This window comes from Urocitellus parryii, chromosome 9, assembly GCF_045843805.1.
Source record: "Urocitellus parryii isolate mUroPar1 chromosome 9, mUroPar1.hap1, whole genome shotgun sequence".
Lineage (NCBI taxonomy): Eukaryota > Metazoa > Chordata > Mammalia > Rodentia > Sciuridae > Urocitellus > Urocitellus parryii.
In genome coordinates, this window is record NC_135539.1 from 87,416,765 (window position 1) to 87,437,793 (window position 21,029).

The 21,029-nt window shown below is 34.3% G+C and overlaps 1 protein-coding gene across 2 annotated transcripts in view; it reads left to right on the top strand.

Moving 5' to 3' along the window:
* Fmn2 (formin 2) overlaps window positions 1–21,029 on the top strand; it is a 341,897-nt gene that overhangs the window by 299,690 nt on the left and 21,178 nt on the right. For both annotated transcript variants that reach the window (XM_026390773.2, XM_077803042.1), the window contains one exon: window positions 9,943–10,092. In XM_026390773.2, coding sequence (XP_026246558.2) covers window positions 9,943–10,092 — 150 coding nt within the window. The remainder of the gene's footprint in view (window positions 1–9,942; window positions 10,093–21,029) is intronic.

The following is a 21,029-nucleotide window of genomic DNA, read 5'->3' on the forward strand; positions in this document are numbered from 1 at the left end:
TCTTCCCCTAGCTAATTTCAAATTTGTAGTCCATTTGGTTTCATCTTCACTATACTCTTATCCACTTGTTCCCTCCCATTTTATTTTTAAGGGAATTCCCTCAAAACATAATTTCATCCATATATAGTTTAGCATATATCTGTAAAAGGTAAGTCCCCATAACAGGTTCCTCTCCAACATTTTTTCTCCTTTCAAATTTAGTTGTTGAAGGAACTAGATCTTTTGTCCTATAGAGTTTCTCCATAGTATGGATTTTCCTGATCCTGTCTCAGTGGTTTAATTTAACATGATTCTTTCTCCTACAGGAGAAATTCTCACAGATTAATAGTTAGTCCTAGCAACCTGATTGCTTTCAACTTAGAATGTTTTGATACAATCACTGCATGGGTGGTCACGTGCATTCTATCAAAAGGAAACATGTCATATTTGTTTGTCTTTGTGATATTTCTAGCCTTTGACAGTCAATGTCGAGATGTATTTATTCATTATGATTTATAAAATAGTGACCTTTTTGCAATTTTTTTTCTAAGTCATTTAGTTACTTTGTCTTTAAAGAAAAACTCCCTCATTTGGCACAGTCATTCAATGGTATGTTTTGTGTAAGAGAAGCATGATTTTTTTTTTAACCTTACTTTACCAATTTTTAGAATAATGAATCTCTAGCATTCTCTAACAATGAACAATTTTTCTAAAGCATTGTAATGAGTTCATGGAATTAAATATATTTGATATGTTTTTGTCCTTTTTAGTTATTCTCATTGATGTATAAAATGTCCCACCTTTAAGCTCACCATAAATTCTTTTGACATTACCTCCCTGATATTTTCTGTGATAAGAGTCTCTAGGTGGATTTTATACATTTTTCCCCCCTAGTCCTAGATTGAGCCATTCTTGCAAGCAGCTCTGAGTCTGTTATTTGGAATGGACTTCAGAGATTATAATCTAAATTCTCCTAATTATCTTTACAATTGAATTTGTATTGTGACTAGACTTTTCAAAGGACACAACTGGAATTAACACACATTCTTAGCTCTCACTAATACTTGGCAATTCAAATTTTATTATAAGATTTGACATTCTATGCTCTTTTTTCATGCTGAGAATCCCATTTTTCTAATCTTTTACAGTATTTCTTCTGTCAGTTTGTCTGAAGTCCATTTTCTAGTAAGTTGATGAATAATTGGTCATGAGAATAATATTTCTTTAGTTCTTTCATACTGAAAGCACTTGTCTTTTTTTTTTTTTCATTTGTTTTGTAGTTGAAAGTCTGATTGATTATATATAAAACTTGGTCCACACTTTCTGTCTTTAGTATCATAAATATGATACTGCCTTGTTTTTAACATAGGATATTGCTGTATAAATGTCTAAATGTTTGATAATAGTAAGATTCTCTTCACTATGAGGAGCTCAGTTTTTCTGCATGATGATTAAAGGATTTTTTTTCCTTATAAGTACAGTGATTTTATTAGTTTGATTTTACAGTTTCAGTGTTAGCACCTGTCATGTGAACACTGAATTTTTTTTTTTATTTCCAGGAAAAATGTGTGGAATCATATTTTAAATTGACAAACGAAAATGATATATATTTACCATGGACAATTTATTGTTTTGCAATGTGTATACATTGTAAATAGCTAAATTGAGGTAATTAACATACTTACGAATTTTTTTTTGTGGTAGAAACATTATAAAATCTAATCTCATCAATTTGATACATAGTAATTGTGCACATTTATTGAATATAGTGTTATGCTTTTTTACATTGTATACATTACACAGTAATCAAATCAGGGCAATTAACAATCTATCTTCTCAAATGTTTATCATTTCTTTGTGGTAAGAACATTCAAAATCCTTTCTTTTAGCTATTTTGAACTACTTTTGTTGTTGGTGGTGGTGGTGGTACTAGGGATTGAAACCACCACGTTGTATATGCAAGGTGAGTACTCTACCAGCTGAGCTATATTCCAGCCCCTATTTTGAACTTTTTTAGCTGTTGTGAACTTACTATACTACAGAACACTAGAACTTATTCTGGGATGTAAGTGTAGCTTTGTACCCATTTACCAACTTCCTCCTATCTCTACCCTCCCTAAGCTCCCAGCCTCTGGGAACCATTATTCTTTTCTCTTGTATAGAATCAACTTTTTTGTGGGGACTTTTATAAAGCACATGCAAGAATTTCTTGTCTTCTATACATGTAACTTTCTCTCAAAATTTTTCTGATTTTTCATTTTTCTGATTTTTTAATACTTTTCATGTATTTTTTTCCTTGAGATATTTATGTTACACTTACTAATTATTGTGTTCATTCTAGTCCAGTCTTCGTGTGCACAAATGGTCATTTTTAATTTCTGGTTCATCATCAAGTTCTGGTTTTTCCTATTCTGAATTGTTTTTATGGTTGCTATCATTTTATTAATATCTTTTACCTGTTCTATATCATTTTCATGGGTATATCTTGTTCGTCTGCAGAGCCATTATTTTGCTCCTGGTTTCTTTCTTATTTAACAAGGATCAATCTCAATTGCCTTTATTCTTTCTTTTCATTTCCTTGTTAGTCCTTCTTCCCCACATATTTCTCTCTTTTCCTTACTTTCATTCTTTCTTGGTTAAATGAGGCTTAATTTATATGCAATAGAATGCAGAGAACTTACATGTTCAGTAAACAAGAACCAAAACATGATTTAGAATAGTTCTGTTACCTCAATCTGTGTACTCCATACATCTCTGAAGAGATGATCAGTATTCTGATTTCTATCAACATAGATTAACTTTGTGTATACTCAGACTCTGAATAAATGGATTTTATATGACATGTATAATTTTGACTCTGGGCTAGGGTTGTGGCTCAGCGGTGGAGTGCTTGACTAGCACGTGCCAGGCCCTTGGTTCAATCCTCAGCACAACATAAAAATAAATAAATAAAATAAAGATGTTGTATCCAACTTACAACTAAAAAATAAATATTAAAAAAAGAATTTGACTCTGTTTTTTTTCGCTTATCTTTTTGAGGTTTGTTCATATTGTTCATATGAACAAATGGGAAAAATGTGTGGAATTATATTTTAAATGATATATATTTACCATGGACAATTTATTGTTTTGCAATGTGTATACATTGTAAATAGCTAAATTGAGCTAATTAACATGCGTGTTTCCTTACATACTTATGAAATTTTTTTTGTGGTGGAAACACTATAAAATCTCATCAATTTGATACTTAGTAATTGTGCACATTTATTGTTTCTTTCTTTCTTTTTCTTTCCTTTTCAATTGCTAAGTAGTGTTCCATTGTATTTATAGATCACATTTTGTTTTTCCATTCTCCTGTTGATGGACATTTAGATTTCTAGTTTGGGGTTATTAGTAACAAGGCTGTTATGAATGCTCTTGTACAAGTGCTTTTGCACACATGAATTGATTTCTTTTTGAATTAATACTTAGCAGTAGATTTCTTGAGTTATATGATATGTATATATTTAACTTTCTAACCTGTCAAATGCTTCCCCATAATGATTGGCCATTTTACACTTTCAAAAGCAAAGTTTTGCCTTTCATTTATTACATTGTCATCAACCTTTGTCACTATCAGTCTTTCGATTGAAGCCACTTTCCACAATTGTGAAATGGAATCTTATTGTGGCCTTAATTTACATTTCCTTGATGAATAATGATGTTAAACACAATTTCATGGATTTATTATCTGTTAACATACTTTGCTTAGGTTTCTTTTATCTTCCTATATTTTTATTTGCAAGAGTTCATTGTTTATAAGAACATGTCTTTTGCCAAATGTGTGTATAAAAATATTTTCTCTTATGGCTTCTCTATTTTCTTAATTTTGTTTCTTGAACAGAATTTTTATTTTCATTAAGTCCAGTTTAACAACTCTTCCCCTTTGTAGCTAACATTTCTTGTGTCTTGTCTAAGAAAGCTTTGTCTATCTAAGAATGTAAAGAATTTTTTCTATTTTCTTTTGGAAGGCTATGTTTCTTTCTTTTATATTAGAACACTTATTTCTTGTATTAAGTGAGCATATTTTTCCTATGCAGATATCTAATTGTTCTATCATCATTTGATAATTTTCTTCCCCCACCTAATTGGCTTGCCACCTTTGTCTAAAATTAAATGGCCTTACATTTATGAGTCTCTTCCCAGATCCTTACATATATGCACCATAATCTGTTGATTAGTGTAGTTTTATAACTCTCAAAGTTATGTAGTATAAATTTTTCACTTTGTTCTTTTTATAAAAGTATTTTAGGGCTGTTTTAGATGCTTTAAATTTCCATATAAATTCTACTATCAACATTGGTTTCTTTAAAGAAAACATTTTGGTTGGGATTGCTTTGAACTTATAGAATAATTTGGGGTAAATGAATTTTTCTCAACAATGATGAGTCTTTTAAGAATATATTATACTTTAATTTTCTTTAAGCTTTCTTTGATTTCTTTCAACAATATTTTATAGTTTCCACCCAATTTTTGTTTAATTTATTGCTAGTTATTTTATTTTTTTTGTGGTATAAAGTAAATTCCCCTTTTTTTCTAATTTTGTTTCTCTAGTTGTCCCTTATAGTATGTAGAAGTACAATTGATTTGTTTAAATATCTACCTTGAAATTTACAGAATTCTTATTAAGTTTACCAACATCTGGCCTTGATTACTTTTGGAAAAGTTTAGGTTTTCTTTGTTTTGCACTCTTATTATTTAATTCTTCTACATAGTTAAGTTTAATTTTTTCTATAGCTTCTAACATAGTCATTTTAAAGCACTAAATTTCCCTCAAAGTGCTGCCTTGTCTATAACCATACACTTTGATATTTTATGTTTTCATTTTTGTTCAGTTTGATTTTCATTTTCTAATTTTTATTGACCCACAGATTATTTATATAAAAAATTATAATTAACTTTCAAATTGAATTTTCCTAGACATTTTATTTTTGTTGTTGTATAATTTAATAACACTATGGTCAGGAGCTGAGGTTGTGGCTCAGTGGTAGAGCGCTTGCCTGGCTATACATGAGGCACTGTGTTTGATCCTTAGCATCCCATAAAAATAAGAACAAATAAAAATAAAGGTATTATGTCCAAATGCAACTTAAAGAAAAAGAAAAAGTACCACTATGGTCACAGAATATGCTTTGAATAATTTTCATCCTTTGAAATATATTGAGTATTTTTTTAATGATGACTTATGTCACTGAATGTTTTGTGTACTCTCTTAAATTCTACCATTGATTTTAATGTTCTACACCTGTCAATCCAGTTAGGTCAATTTGTTGATAGTTACATTAAAATGATATATTTGTCTAGTTCTGCCAATTACTAAGAAAGAGATGTTAAAAATATCCAATTATGATTATGGATTTATATTTTTCCTTTTTATTCTGCTTTTTTTTTCCTTTGTATTACTTGAAATTCCTTTATTAGGTGCATATATATTTAGGATTGTTATGTCTTCTTCTTTTTTTTTTTCTTGTGATACTGGGGGTCAAATCCAGGGCCTTGTGCATGCCAGGCAGACACTCTACCCTGAGCCACATCCCCAACCCCTTGTTATGTCTTCTTGATAATTTGATGTCTTTATCATGATACTATGAGGCTCTGGTAATTTTGCCTTGAAGTGTACTTTGTCTGACAGAAATAGGACTGTGAAAACTCTGCTATGCTTAGTATTTTGGCATACCTTTTCCCACTGTAGTCATTTTTTTCTTATTTTTATATGAAATTAGTTTCACTAAACTTTTAGAAGGAAGATTGATTGTAGATACCTTTCTAGCTTCACTACTGTGTATCTTACTCTTTTTGTTGTTTTGTATTTGTGTAATGATTTTTTAAAAGACCTCATTCCATCTGGGATTTTTTTCTCCCCTCCATTTACCAGCATTTTCTAGTTTCTTTGTCCTAGAGTCTATCCTTCACCATTTGAATTCTACTCCCAGCATTTTCTGTTGAGTGCAGAGCTTCACCTGAAAAGGGAGTTTCTCTTGGTAAGTAGGAGGACTTCAGATAGCCCAGACTGTTCTAGTCCTTTCAGAATTAGCTCCATATGTCCTTTCTTCCTGTACAGGCATTGGAGTTTATAAAACCCTTTCAAGTTTCAGCTGCAGTACTCAGATTGGCTCTGATACTTTTCAGGAGTACTTTATCATAATTTGGGGGTTCTCCTGTTTTTATGGTGTCCCTCTGTTTCTTCCTTGCTCCTCTACATGTAATATAAGTGCATGGCTTCTGTGTTCTCAGTGGTTTGTCCCCACTTAGATGAATTTGGGATTTATACTCCCTACTGTCTTAGGAGATATCTTCCTGTGAGCTTTGATTTTTTGTGTGTGTGTGTGTGTATGTGTATGGGTGTGTGTGTGTTGCTATTTTCATTTTTACCTGGGATTCATGTGGAGATACTTTACATGTGGAGATACTTTATTACTTTTCATAAAAGAATATCTGCATGTATGCAGTGAAAGAAGTATAGGCTGATCTTTTTTCAGAAAGGGCCATTTAAGAAAAAACATGAGCAGTTTCAGGACTGTTCAATGACCTCTGGAGTTGTCCCTTACTCTGAATACTGCATTGTCTTGGTTACTACATTTCTTTTTCTACTGTATCCTTATGTGCTAGGATCATTCTGAGAGAATCTCACAGTATAGATAAGTAATGAAGAAGGTCCCAGATAAGACATCTCTCCTCTTTAGTGACCTTATGTTGCTACAAAGTGTATAGGAACTCTTGCTTTCAGATTTAGGTAAAGGAATTCAGGAAGAGTTTTGCCTATTCATATTTAATATGTAATATAAAATAAATTTGCATTAAAACATTCAATATATACTTTGGAATTCATAAGTCAGCCTCAATTGAATTATTTAACATTTAGAGAAAATTTTTAGGAAATACGTTTATAGTTCTTTAATATACAATGTAAAATACCTAATATGTAATGTAAAATAATATGCAATATAAAATAAATTTGTTTTATGTTAAAATATTCAATAACACTTTGCAAATTTAATCCCCCCATTTGGACTTCAAAAACAATTATTTTTAAATTGTTCTAATTAGTTATATATGAGAGCAGAGTGCATTTCGATTCATGGTACACTGATGGAGCACAAATTTTCATTTCTCTAGTTGTACAAGATGTAGTCATTCATGCAATCATACATGTACCTAGGGAACTAATGCCTATCTCATTCCACCATCCCTCCTACCCCCATACACTTTCTGTTCCCCTCATTCTCCTCTACCCAATCCAAAGTTTCTCCATTTTTCCTACCCACCCCATCCCCTCATTATGGATCAGCATTCACATACCAGAGAAAACATTTGGCCTTTGGTTTTGGAGTTTGGCTTATTTCACTTACTACCTGAAAATGCCATAATATTATTTTCTTTTAATGTTGAGTAATATTCCATTGTTTTTTAATGATCTCTGTTTTATTGATGAAAAAGTTAAGACACAATGATGATAATTGGTTTGCTCATATAGATAGTTATGGAGTCAAGATTCACTCTTCCATGTCTGCCCTTTCTAAATTCTATATTCTTACCTTTTTACAATGTTTGTTTGTGATAAAGTTTCAAAATGTTGTAATACAACTGAATGGACGAACCAGGTATTATAGCTTAGATGTATCTGCTTAGATAGACTGATCTGCTCTATGAAAACTGATCTTGTGAAGTACAAATACCAGAAAAATGTTGCAAAGCAATACCTGAGCAATAGAAGGATTTGAGACTTAATTTCAGCCTAGCAGGTCACAAATATTCTTTAAGAAAAATGACAAGTTTTCCCTGGAGGAATATATGTGTATTCTTAATCAGTTTTTTTAATTATTGATTGTTCAAAACATTACAGAGCTCATGATATATCATCTTTCATACATTTGACTCACTTGGGTTTTGAACTCTCATTTTTACCCCAAATACAGATTGCAGAATCACATCTGTTACATACTCACATTTTTACATAATGGCATATTAGTGTATTCTTAATCAGTTTTAACAAAATATGATTTAGATACGTTTTAGACCATTTACACACTCTGCTGCCATCTAATCTCTGGGCAGTTCCAATACTATCAATACATTCTGCAGACACATTCTAATGTCATTATCATAGCTGATGGCAGCTAAATTCTCACATAGTGCTTCTACTCCACAGTCTAATTCTTGATATTAATTAACTACACTGTAACATTTTTCCTAGTAGGCTAACCAGGGAGAAACAAAATTCCTAAGACCCACACATACAATCAAATCAATGATGTAATTTCTTCCTAGAACCTAAAATCTGGTGTTCCTAAGAATATTGCTGCTCAGAGAAAATAGTAAGGCAAATTTTAAAACAGCAGATTGTGGCAAACACTGGCATAAATCTATAATCCCCTAGGGAGACTGAGGCAGAAGGACTTCAAGTTTGAGGATTGCTTCAACAACTTAGCAAGACCCTGCCTCAAAATGAAAACTAAAAAGGTTTGGGGAATGTAACTCAGTGGTAGAATACCCTGGGTTCAATCCCAGATTTAAAAAAAAAAGAAAGAAAGAGGAAAAGGAAGAAAGAAAGAAAGAAAGAAAGAAAGAAAGGCATTGTGGTACACACCTGTAATCTTAAAATCTTGAGAGGCTAAGGCAGGAGGATTGTGAGTTCAAAGCCAGCCTCAGCAATGGTGAGGAACTTAGCAACTCAGTGAGACCTGGTCTCTAAATAAAATAGAAAATAGGGCTAAGGATGTGGCTCAGTGGTTGAATGACCCAAAGTTCAATCCCAGGTACCAGAGGGGGGGAAAAAAAAGAGTAGGTTAGTCATACATGCACACATTCATCTCTAGGCTTTGGTTTTGTTTTCCTATCCATAGTCAGGGGTAGCTGTGTGTAGTATTATTTTTAATGTGGTATGTTTAGTACTTAACCATAAATATCTTGTCTTTAAATGCTCATATTATTTTTCATAGTAGGGATTTGACATCAACAATATGGCAAACTGAATACAGAGGCATGTGTTGGCATTTGTATGTATGTATACATATTTTTAATCATGACATTACATGAAGTTGCCTTCAAAGGTTCACTTCAGGATAAATCAAATTTGAGCTCTGTGTAGGAGAAATAGTACTTGCCTTAGGCCAAAGGTTATTTGAATGTCACCATTTTCTGTAGCATTTCTGGCCTTGTTCTGACCCACTGTCTAGGTTCCCGCACAATGCATAGTATTATCAATCATTGGCTTAGGGCCTTTTCTGAGCATTGATAATGGGATTAGAAGACTTTTGTTAAGTTTTAAACCTACCATTTACTAATCATGTGTTCTTTCTCAAAAAAACCCTTTTAAAACTCTGAGTTTCTTATAGCTGTAATAAGATGCAACCTCTGAGTTGCACCTTCTGAAGACTGGCCCTGATCAGTCCACTGTCACAGTACTAGTTGCCATATGATAACTACTCAATAACTACCATGACAGACATTTTTGCTGTCTCCTAGGACTTTCTTCCTACAAGTCCCCCGCCAACAATGCAAGAGGACAAATAGCATACAAACAACATAATGTAATGTAAAAATGGAATACATGTTAGCTTTGGACAAATGGCTAATATTATTTTCTTAGAGTGTAGAAACGAAGTATAAGCCCACTGCTTCCAATATGCCCAAACTTGATTTATAGTTCATTGCTGAAATATACAAGACACATAACAAGTGATTAAAAATGAAATTGGACTAGGGTAGTTGTCAGTATAAAGAGGATTCTTGTCAGATACCTCTATCTCCATCTAAAACTCTAACATGAAACCATGAAGAACTATTGTTGGTACCTGAAGAGTTAGAATCCTCTTGGTAGTAATAATTGTGCATGAATGAAATCAGCATTTGGATGAGGAAAGGCTATCCCATATTGGAAAGTAATCATAGCTTTTATGTTCTTGTGTGTATATGCTTTGACAGTTTTTTGGAGACTACAGCCTATTTCTTCATGAAACCAAAACTTGGAGAGAAAGAGGTGTCCCCAAATGTTTTCTTCAGTATCTGGCATGAATTCAGCTCTGACTTTAAAGACTTTTGGAAGAAAGAGAACAAACTTATTCTACAAGAAAGGTAGGTATTTTCTTTTTCACAATGGCATTTAAAAACTGGAATTTTATTAGGTGTAATACCACTGGAGTTGCCAACATTCATGGCCTGAATGAAAAATTAGATGACCCTCAGCCTGGGGCAGCAAGTCTAAAAGGGTGCTGACATTTGGCAGAATTTGGAGTTTTAATAATAAGAGTCAGCCCTAGGCTGTGACACTATAGAGAATAGCTGGGGGTAGGGTCAGTTTGAAGGGACCACTATCTGGTAAAACAATTTTTGTCGTGAAAACAGACACACACACACACACACACACACACACACAAGCAAACAAACCATGTAAGAAGGGTCAAATAACCCCACTGGGATCATAAACCCACTTACCACTGAACAGGATAGCAAGGGATATCAAGATAAAAGGAATAGTTTTTCTGTTTGTTTTTGATCAAACACACAGGATATTGTCAGTCTCACCATTCTTATCCAAATGTCACCAAGAAACACCGATGATCAATAGTTTTTAACAAGGTCTTTCAAGATTCTTGTGGAATTGCATCACATTTCCTAAAATAAATCTTCTCAGGAATGAAGGAAAATTTCTCCTGTTAAGTATATGAAACAATGTCTTTGTGATTATGAAATTCCACAGAGGGGTATTAAATATTAAGCCATGAAGAAAGCTAGCCCTCCCAGCTCAGCCTCCCTAAATAACTGGGTCTAGTGGGAAATGAAAGGGAAACTTAATCCACACTATAAAGCAAAGCCTAATACCGAACAAATTAGTGTACTTCCTAACATCCCTGCAGTAACAATGACTTTGCTTTAGAGCTTTAGAAAACATACATCCTGAGAGACTTGGTTCATCACTACCACAAAATTCCAATTTTCTGCTTACTGTCTTTATTTTAGTCTGCTTCCATATGAAACCCGATGTCAGCATAGGTTTTGGTATCTCCTTAAATCAGGTGAAATAATTGCTAATGTTTATTGAGCATGTAGAAAATGCCAGACCTGTGCCCACGCCTATGATCGAAGTCACATGTCTCTTAACAATGGGGACATGTGCTGAGAAATAAATTGCTGGGTGATTTCATGGTTGTGCGAACATCACAAACTGTGTTTAAATAAACTTACGTGGCCATGGCATCTCCAGGTGATTTACTTCTTTGGGATCATTGTCATATATACCATAAGTTACTGACTGAAGTGTTATATAGCACATGACTATAATTTCTCAGATTCATAGATTTGTCATAGGAGAAACTCTACCCCTGTGAATAGCAGATGGGAAAAAAGCAGTCTGGACAAAAACAAAACTTATTATTATTATTATTATTATTATTATTATTATTATTATTTGTCAATTGACCTTTATTGTATTTATTTTTATGTGGTGCTGAGAATTGAACCCAGTGTCTCACACATGCTAGGCAAGTGCTATACCACTGAGCTACAGCCCTAGGAAAACACTTTAAATGTCATTCTAAACATAATGAGCTTCAATCTCAAAATGCATCAGTAGGAGTCAGCTTAAAAGTTGAGATGTTAGTAGTTTAATAAATAATGCTTTAAAATAGACGCATTTGAATCATTTTTACTTTCTTTCAGATTCAGTCATGTAATAAGTGATTTTTCTACTTAAAAAAAAAAAAGAGAAAAGCTTGCTCAGGTTAGAAAATTGTAAGGGAGAAACTTTTTTTTTAAAAAAAGAAGCATTTGTAACCTTAGCATATCGCACACAGCTTCCCTTCTTTCATCCCTAACCTAAACTTACTGCCCTAGAAAAGGATCTGAAACTCACTCACACAAACATTGACGATGGGAAAAAGTAGCATTTCACCTGGCATGAATATTTGCATCATGTCTAGGATTAGAGACCTTAATACTGTAATGACAGTATTGTGACAGCAGAGGTGGTATGATTTAGGCATCAAAGAGACAGAAATAAGTACAAGAATAGCTGCCCTGATACACATCAGGTAAACAAGGACAGGAGCAATCTCTTCATGGCTCTTACCTCTACCACCATGCCGAACATAAAAACTGGTGAGATGCCTCCTGGGAGAAAATGTTGAGACTGAGTCAGATGCACAGCTACTAGGCATACTCAGTCTCAACCAATGTGGCTTTGTGAGATACTATATTATCAGCAACAATCCTATTTCTATGGGATAATATATATTTGACATGCCTGAAATAAGCTTTTCCTCAACTTTCTAACACCAACCAGATCTTTTTTATGCTTCTTGGTGCTTGTGGTGTCTCTTTCATGCTGTGCGGCTCTTGGACTCAGGTTGGTGACCCTACTTTGATTTTGGCAATATTGTGAATTGGCAGAATACAAGTACTCTTCACTACAGATTCTAATTTTACTGAATCATATGCTTTTAATAAATGGCTCAAAGGGAATACACGGCAGGTGAGAGAACGCTGCTCATCTTTTGACTTCTGACATTTGTTATACCTCTTAGCAAATGATAACCAACTCTTCTGAAGAGCAAAGTCATTCATCTGAAAGGAACAACTCTGTTCCTTTCTTTAGTGCAGGACCACCTACATAAATTCTAGGGAACAATGTAAAACAAAAATGCCAGATCCCTTGTTCAGTAATTAACAACTTCAAGACAGCAAGGCATTAAACCAAGCCCAGAACCCTTTTGTGAGTTGAAACCCAAGTGACTGCCCAACTGCACACCCTCTGGGTGTGCCCTTTTTCCACCCTATTTTCTGTAGTAAATGGATGGGTATTTCAGGAATGCTTTGAGGGCCCTGGGAGGGGCATGGATGGGAAATGAGGGTGTGGCCAGTTTAGTGTGGGAAACTTCTCATCAAGTCACCCTCATGTGAATAGAATCTCAAGTAGAATTACAGATACTTAAAAATGATGTTGTCCCCTAACTTTTTATTTCCCTCCACTGTACCACTATAATATCTATTATCAGCATATTTTGCTTTAATGGCTTATCCTTTACTAACACTATATCTATATTTTATACTTTTTTTCCCTTTTTTTCTTTTTAATGTTTGCATTTTGGTGTTTATTTCCCAGCAAGCTGGTCCTCAATTCTGGTATAGCTGTCACTTGTCACTTATCTATACCACCTTTCCTCTCCTAGTGTCTCTATAAATATTTGCTGATTTGACTTGTTACATCATTGTCTTTGACATGAACACGGAAATAAGAACTTAGCCTGCTAAAATAATAAGCATGTTTTCTCACATGTTGATTATTGTTGGTAATAAAAATATCACTGCCAATATCTTAAGCAAAAAGAAAGACTTAGACACTCAAACCACAGAAGTGCAGGGATGAAAACCTGCCTATGGAATGCAGATTCAACTTGCAGTCAGTGGGATAGGTGGGTGTGTCTGCACCTCTCTTTTGCTCTGTGTCTTTTTAAAATGTTCTTTCTGTCTCTATTCTTCCTTCTCTTCCTCTTTTTCTTTACTCTTTGTTCTTTCTTTCTCTTTTTCCTCCTCCTCCTCCTCCTCCTCCTCCTCCTCCTCCTCTTCTTCTTCTTTCTCTTTCTCTCTCTCTCTCTCTCTCTCTCTCTCTCTCTCTCTCTCTCTCTCTCTCATTTCTGTCTCTTACCCCACTTCTATCTCCCTCTTTCTACCTCCTACTCTCCCGGGTTACCTCAACTTTCAAGCCAGGCTGTCCTTTTCAGAGTGGACTCACCACAGCTTACATTCTCACAACCCAAGAGCACAGACTACTGTTCAACTTCATCTAAACAAAATCCCAGAGGTTAACTCCAAATGACTTTTGTTCGTCTTTGGATCTGCCACAGTGGCCCTGGAGTGGGAGACCCATCTCAGCAGTTCACAAACTAATTACCATGATTGGTAATTTTCTCCATAGCAGTATCATTGGAGTGAAGAAAGAGCTGTTTCCCCTGTAAAAGTAAACAATAATCTACTGCCCTAACTTACCAAGCCTGTAAAAGTAACCCTTATAGTTATCAAAATATCTTACCATGGTGGATATAACCTGAAAAATATTAGTGGTGTCCTTGAAAACTTCTTTCCTGATGAAGTTTTCCTTGCTTTAATTTGATATTTATAGATTAAATAATATCTTTAAGGGTTAAATCCTGTAATCATTTTCCTTATCCTGTTTTTCCTAATTGGTGTCTGGTTATAGAGTGGTAGAAACTCTGTATTTTCTGGCTTTGTCCTGGTAACTTGTATGATTTAGTTGATCTATTTCTTAAAATGGTGAATTCCTACACATTCATATTAAATAAATCTGCTCTTTTCTTGTAGGTTAGTTTAGAAAAAAAAATGAGGACTTTTTTAGTTGCCCTAATTGCTAGCTCCAAAATCATAAAAAGGCATTTATCCTCCAAGAATCATTGTTTTCTAATCTGCAAAATTGGGTGATAAAACCTGTCTCAATGGTGTTATGTAGACCAAATAAGATAATGTGGTAATGTATATAGTGCAGTATCTATGTGCTAGGTGATCAGTGGCTGTTTCTCCATCATTTAATATAAATGAAATCCCAATCATGGCTCCCTACAATATGATGTGATAAACTGATAAGACAAGTGGCATACTGATAAGTATTTTAAGAACATAGTCTATAAATACAAGGTATTATTGTGACTCAGTTACTTTCCTGGCTATATAAAATGTCTTGGTTCTGAGTCCAAGAGTAAACTTTTATATGGAAATGGTAGTATAACTAATACCTCCATATTTACACTGTGTGATTGATACAATGGAATCCATTTCTAATGCTTAGAACAACTAACCCATTGGTCTTTTGTCATAAGTCCAAAAAAAAAGTGTTTTTTCACCAGCTTGCAAGTATGCAAACAGAATTGCTAATAAGAAATCCTCCTTTTTAAAGATCCAGACATGTCTTCACTGAACAACATGAAAATTAACTTTTTAAAAAAAAAATTCTATTTGACTATTTTTACTAGAAGATGGGAGTAAACTAACATTCACTCTGCCAAGCATCTCATTGCTGGTCTCACAGAGCATAGTTGTAATATGTAAGGAACTTGGCAATCCTAGTCTCCTGTTTTTAGGAAAATGTTAGCATTAATGTCACTTTACCGTTAACGAGGCCCTGTGGAATGGAGACAGCTTGTTTTAATTAGAAGAAAGAGGTTCCAATAGATTGATGATATATATAAGTTTTTACTCTGAGTAAGAAGCTGTGAGCCAGGTCCTAGGAGAAGAGGGCAAGGCTCCTAGAACAACTTCACTTCTCAGTTAAGCTTCATTGTAAGTTGAACTCAATTCTTGGACAGAGTGTTCATCTATGTAGTACATGAGATTACATATTCACTCATTCCATACTGAAATCTACTAGGCACCAAGACATTCAAGCCCATTTGAAGAAGGTCTCATCTGCCTCCATCTAATAGTCTAGCTGCTGATGTGTAATGTGTTGGGGAGAAAGAAAAAGGGGGTTGTTAATTCTACCCAGAGGACTTTTGACATGTAGCTTAGAGCTAATGTAGGATTGTCAGAGGCAGTTCAGAGAGGTTAAGGACATTTTAGGCAAGAAAACCTGGCTCTAGCAATTGTTCTCCAAACCTTATAATGCATAGTGTGGCCTACCATAATTTTATTTTTAATCATCTTGACATTTTAATATTTATTTAATAAATAGATTCATTTAAAAAGTAAATGTGACATCAGTCAGAGTTATGTTTAAAGTGTTGTCTAATTTAATTTAACTTAATTGCTTTAAGGCAGATAGTCTTTGATGAACCAAGAGAAAGGATGCTACTCCTCAAATTGCATAAGCACATGGAGAAAATTATTTGAATGTCCTTAGAAGGACATTACATTGAAGAATGCCTCATGCCATATTAACATTCCTATTTTCATAATTTGGGCTCAACTGAGTTATATGTTCAGATTTATATATGTTATCAGGATAAGTTTAACAAGGAAGGGACCATTTTCAAAGCAATTGAGAATAAATTTGAAGAATAGAGATAAGGAAAGAATTATTCTTACATAATAACGTATTTGTTGGATATCTAAGTGAAATTCCCTGTTGGAGTGCTATTTAGTGTTGTTGCCTTACACTGATAAATGACTTTGGCCACCATTTACCCTTTTCATTCAGATACCGATTTCCAGAGAAATGACCCATAAAATAAATACTTTTCCCAGGGCCAACTTTCTATAACTGAAGCTTTGGCAGGACAATTGACAAACTAGACAGTTAAGTAGTAGCAAATGGAGGCTGAGAATGTGTGGGACATCTCATTTGCATTCATGAATAGGAGTAATTAATTGCATTAATGCATAATAGGCAATTCATTCACCAATTATTTATGCCCTACTAGGTGCTCAGCAAGGTTTCTGGCAATGTGGGTCTTACCCTCTAATTAGAAAAGCAAATCATAAAAAACTATGCCCATGTTTAAATTGCAGTTTGAAGAATAAACATCAAGTAATTTTTTTTTTTTTTTTTTTAAGAATCAATTGGAAGAGCTTCATTTAAAAAGGTTGTTCAAAGCTATAGGGCAGAAAAGATTGAGTGCTTTCCAAGAGATGGACCATGAGATGAAGTGGATGAAATAGGCCAGCTCCTGATCACTCAGGCCCTTATAAATCACACAGGTTGATTTTTGTTGCTCATCCACTAGGAAACTATCCAGTATGTTTTTTAGCAAGGGAATGCCTGACCTGATTTGATTCATGGAATGAGGAGATGGTTGTTTGCCACATGTATAGAAGACTGGAGAGTGGTAGTAGCCCAGGTGAAAGGTATGCATTCTAGACTAGAGTAAGCTAATAGAGACCATAGAAAGGGTATATTTGGGATACATTTTGGAATAATATTCACACAAACTTGCTATTCCCACATTCCTGAATGGACTGGTTTGGGATCAGAAAATTTGAAATGTTAGTTCAGATACTGACAAGTGAATGTTAATTAGAACATTGGAGATCAAGAGAGCAAGCTTCTTTTTTCATCTCCTAAAATGCTTTTTTAAAAACTGATGTTATAGAAAGATCTGAAACCCTAGATATTAAGAAATTCACTTTGTACAACTTATCTTAAAAGGAAAAAAAAAATCCTAAGGTGGAGTTTAGATGAGAAAGAACTTTGTGTTTGCTTCTTTATCTTGACATATTCCAATAATTTTTTTATTTTTAGTGGTACTGGGGATTGAACCTAGGAGCACTTTACCACTGAGCTATACTCCCAACTCCTTTTTTCTTTTTCTTTCTTTTTTTTTAAATTTTGTGTCAGGGTTACTAAGGCGTGATCCTCCTGCCTCAGCTCCCTTTTGTTACTGGGATTATGTTACTTGGCCACCATGCCTGACCAAGAAATGATTTTTAAGCTTTAGAAAATATTCTTCAAAAAAACCTCAGGATTTTTATCTTCAGCATTGCAAAAAAAAAAAAAAAAAAGAAAGAAAGAAAAGTAATAATAATAAGCTGTGGGGCTAGGGCTGGGGTTCAGTGGTCAAGCACTTGCCTAGCAAGCTCATGACTCTTGGTTTAATCCCCAGCACAACGTAAAAAAGAAACAAGGGAAGGAAAGTAAAAGAAATCCTTATGTTAAAAAGAGGCCGTAGTTCTAGTTAAAGTACCCAGCAGGGAATTTGAGACCAACACCCAAGAAAATAGCTTGTCCAAAGATATTTTTGCCTTGGTAAAAATGTAAGCATTGTCACATCATTTAGTGAGTGTGTAGAAGCTTGTAAGTTTCTTAATTCTTAATTCCTCCTCAAAAATTCTTAATTTTCCTTCCGCATTTGCTAAAAATATCTTTTTGAGGACTTAGCAAAATTTATAGTAGAACTATCTTGGACCAAAATATACTTCCTGGAGAAAAGATCTTTAAAAGTACCCCTTTAAAAATAACATCATGTAGTTTATATGGGCTTTAAAGATGTCCTAGAAGATGTTATTTTTAAGAGGTAAATTTAAAATTTCTTTAGAATAATTTCAAGCAATTTAATGATAATAATCAGAGGAAGATGACTAGATCTCTTGGATTTATATAATATCAGTTCTAAATTCTTAGGTTTGTGTGGATTTCTGCCTGGAGAAAAGGTCTTATTTTTAAGATAATAGAAAACACAGCAAAGCAAATGCTCCCCATAGTTCAGTGTCACAATTTCTCCATACTAACTTCAACCCCTTCAGGCAGAGGAATTTCAAAGCAGTGAATCCCTCCTCCTGTTCTGCTTCAGGACTTCACTCTTAGCACCCCAATCCCATTATTGGGAGTGAAATTTTAGAGAAATTTAAAGAAATGGAAAGTGTTTCTTACTTAAAAATGAGGAGCCTCAAGGTAAATAAATAGATCATCAGAAATTAGTTATGAGAGACAAGATGGTCTCTACCATGTTGTCCATATTGGTCTCTGAAACAGGGTTGAGCTAATGACAGGTGTTAGTTCAGCACATGTTGAAATTATTTTATTTGACAAACAGCAGTTAGCTCATTTGGTTTTGTCTGCTGAACTCTGGTTAAGCCTTAGAAGCAACTAGGATTTAGCCATCAAACTCAAATGTAAAAGTAATAATCAATGAAAGTGTGTGCTGAGTGCATGTGTCAGGGGCAGTTGTGGGATGGGGGTATCAAGAGTGCACGTCAGGATTAAGACATTTTCAGAATGTACATGTCAGTATAGAAAAGAAAAAAAGCAATCTCTGAGTATTTTGGGAGAGAAAGTCTAGAAAGTTTTAAGAAAGTAGATAGAATTGCTGTACTTAATATTAAAAGATACTGTACATTATTAGCCATCAAAGAAGTACAAATCAAAACCACAGTGAAATAAACTTTATGTTCAGCTGGGCCTGGTGGAGCGTGCCTGTAATCCCAGCAGCTCAGGAGGCTGAGACAGAAGAACTGCAAGTTCAAAGCCAGCCTTAGCAATGGTGAGGTGCTAAGCAACTCAGTGAGACCCTGTCTCTAAATAAACACAAAATAGGGCTGGGGATGCGGCTCAGTGGTTGAATGCTCCTGAGTTCAATCTCTGATACCCCACACCCACCTGGGGGTGGAGGGAAACTTCATGTTCACTAGGATAGTTTAAAAAACAAACTAGAAAATAACAAGATTTGAGGATGATGGGGAGGTATATGGAACTCTGATACACATTGCTAGTAGGAGTGTAAAATAGTGCAACCACTTTGGAAAACAGGCAGTTCCTCAAAAAGTTAAACATGGAATTACCATGTGCCCCATCAATTCCCTTCTAGATATATGCCTTAGAGAAATGAAAACATATCCATACAAAAGCTTATACACAAATGTTCATAATGGCATTATTTATAAAATTCAAAAATGAAAACAATTCATATGCTCATCATCTAATGAATGGGAAAACACAATAAGGTATATCCAAACAAAGTGTAGTATACTATATAATGACTATTCAGCAATTAAAAATAAGTGAAGTACTGATATATAATTTTCAATGTGGATGAACCTTGAAAATGTACTGAGTGAAAGAAGCCTGCCACAAAAGACTACAGCTCAAATGATTTAACTTATATTAAATGTCAAGAATGGGCAAATACAAATGGTTAAAAAGTACTCAGTCCTTGTCAATCTTTGGGAACTGGGAAAGAGAAATGGGGAGTGGCTGCTAATGAAATCTCTTTCGGGGGGGGGGTATGGATCAGAGGGTTTTGCATAATCCTATAAATATACTAAAAATGTTCACTATAAATGTCTGATTGTATAGTATGTTAATACATCAATAATACTGTTTTCAAGAAGGAAAATAAATAGAATTCTCACATTAGATTTGTAAACATAAATGGGGCCATAGTTGAACATAAGGTCAGCCTTCAGTGATTTCCATGTAGATGGTTCAGTTTTGGAATCCTACACCAGTTCTTCTTCTCCATACCTGGCACACTCTTGCCATTTCCCCTTGCCCATGTAGTTCTGTATGTTCTCAAGGAAAGCAGATGTTTTAAAAATTTATATGAATATTAGCTAAATAAATCAATTTTTAGGAGATAAATTTGCTGGGAAAATTTGTAAGAAAAGAAAGAATGAAAAGAAATCACATAGCTCATTCTGAAATCAAAACGATCTTTGTGAATGCAATTAGTAATTTATGATAGCTTTACTCTTCAGTGATGCTATGACCCAGTGCTTTCCCTGCATAAACTCATTTCAGGAAATCTGTCATTCTAAATGAAAAAAGTATTTTGTATGAATATGTGTGTGTGTGTGTGTGTGTGTGTATTTGTGTCATTTTGAAATTATTCATGTGTTGCCAATAAAATCTGATCTACACAAAAGGAGAAAGTTTTTTTTTTAAGTTTTCTTATAGACTATTTCTAATAGAAAGGGTAACTACTTAGAAAACCAGAGTAGGTTGTAGTAAAAATGATTACAATGAATAAAAGTAAAAGGGAAAGGAATCTGTGTTGCTGTGGGGTAAAGACTTGTATCTTTTTCTCCTATTTAATGGAACTTCCATACCTTTGTCTCTACTATAGTTTGGATTTTAAATGCCCCTCAAAGGCTCATATGTTAAATTCTTGGTTCCCAGTGTGGGACTATTGGGAAGTGGTAGAATCTTTCAGAGGTGGAGCCTTGTGGGAGGATGTAGGTCATGTAGGGTATGCCTTTAAAAGGGATAGTGGGATCCCCTTCTTCTTTTCTCTTTCATTTCTCCATGTGCTCCTACCATAATGTGCTACCATGGGGCCAACCAGTCTGGACTCAAACCTCAAAAAAAAAAAAAAAAAAAACTTTTTTCTTTTTAAATTGATCATTTCAGATTTTGCTTTGTTTTGCTTTTACATTAACAGAAAGTGGACTAACATACTTTGGACATATGTTGGAAATCCCTGTCACTACGTAGTCCCTTCTTTGGCCTTCCCAGGGCCATCCTTAGTTATTGACAGGGACTCACCTTCACTGGTCTTTAGACCTGGGTGCTGCTTGAAGGGCTTGCTTCTGTTTATTATACAATTATGGTTAGAAATGGGATGTCTCAACAG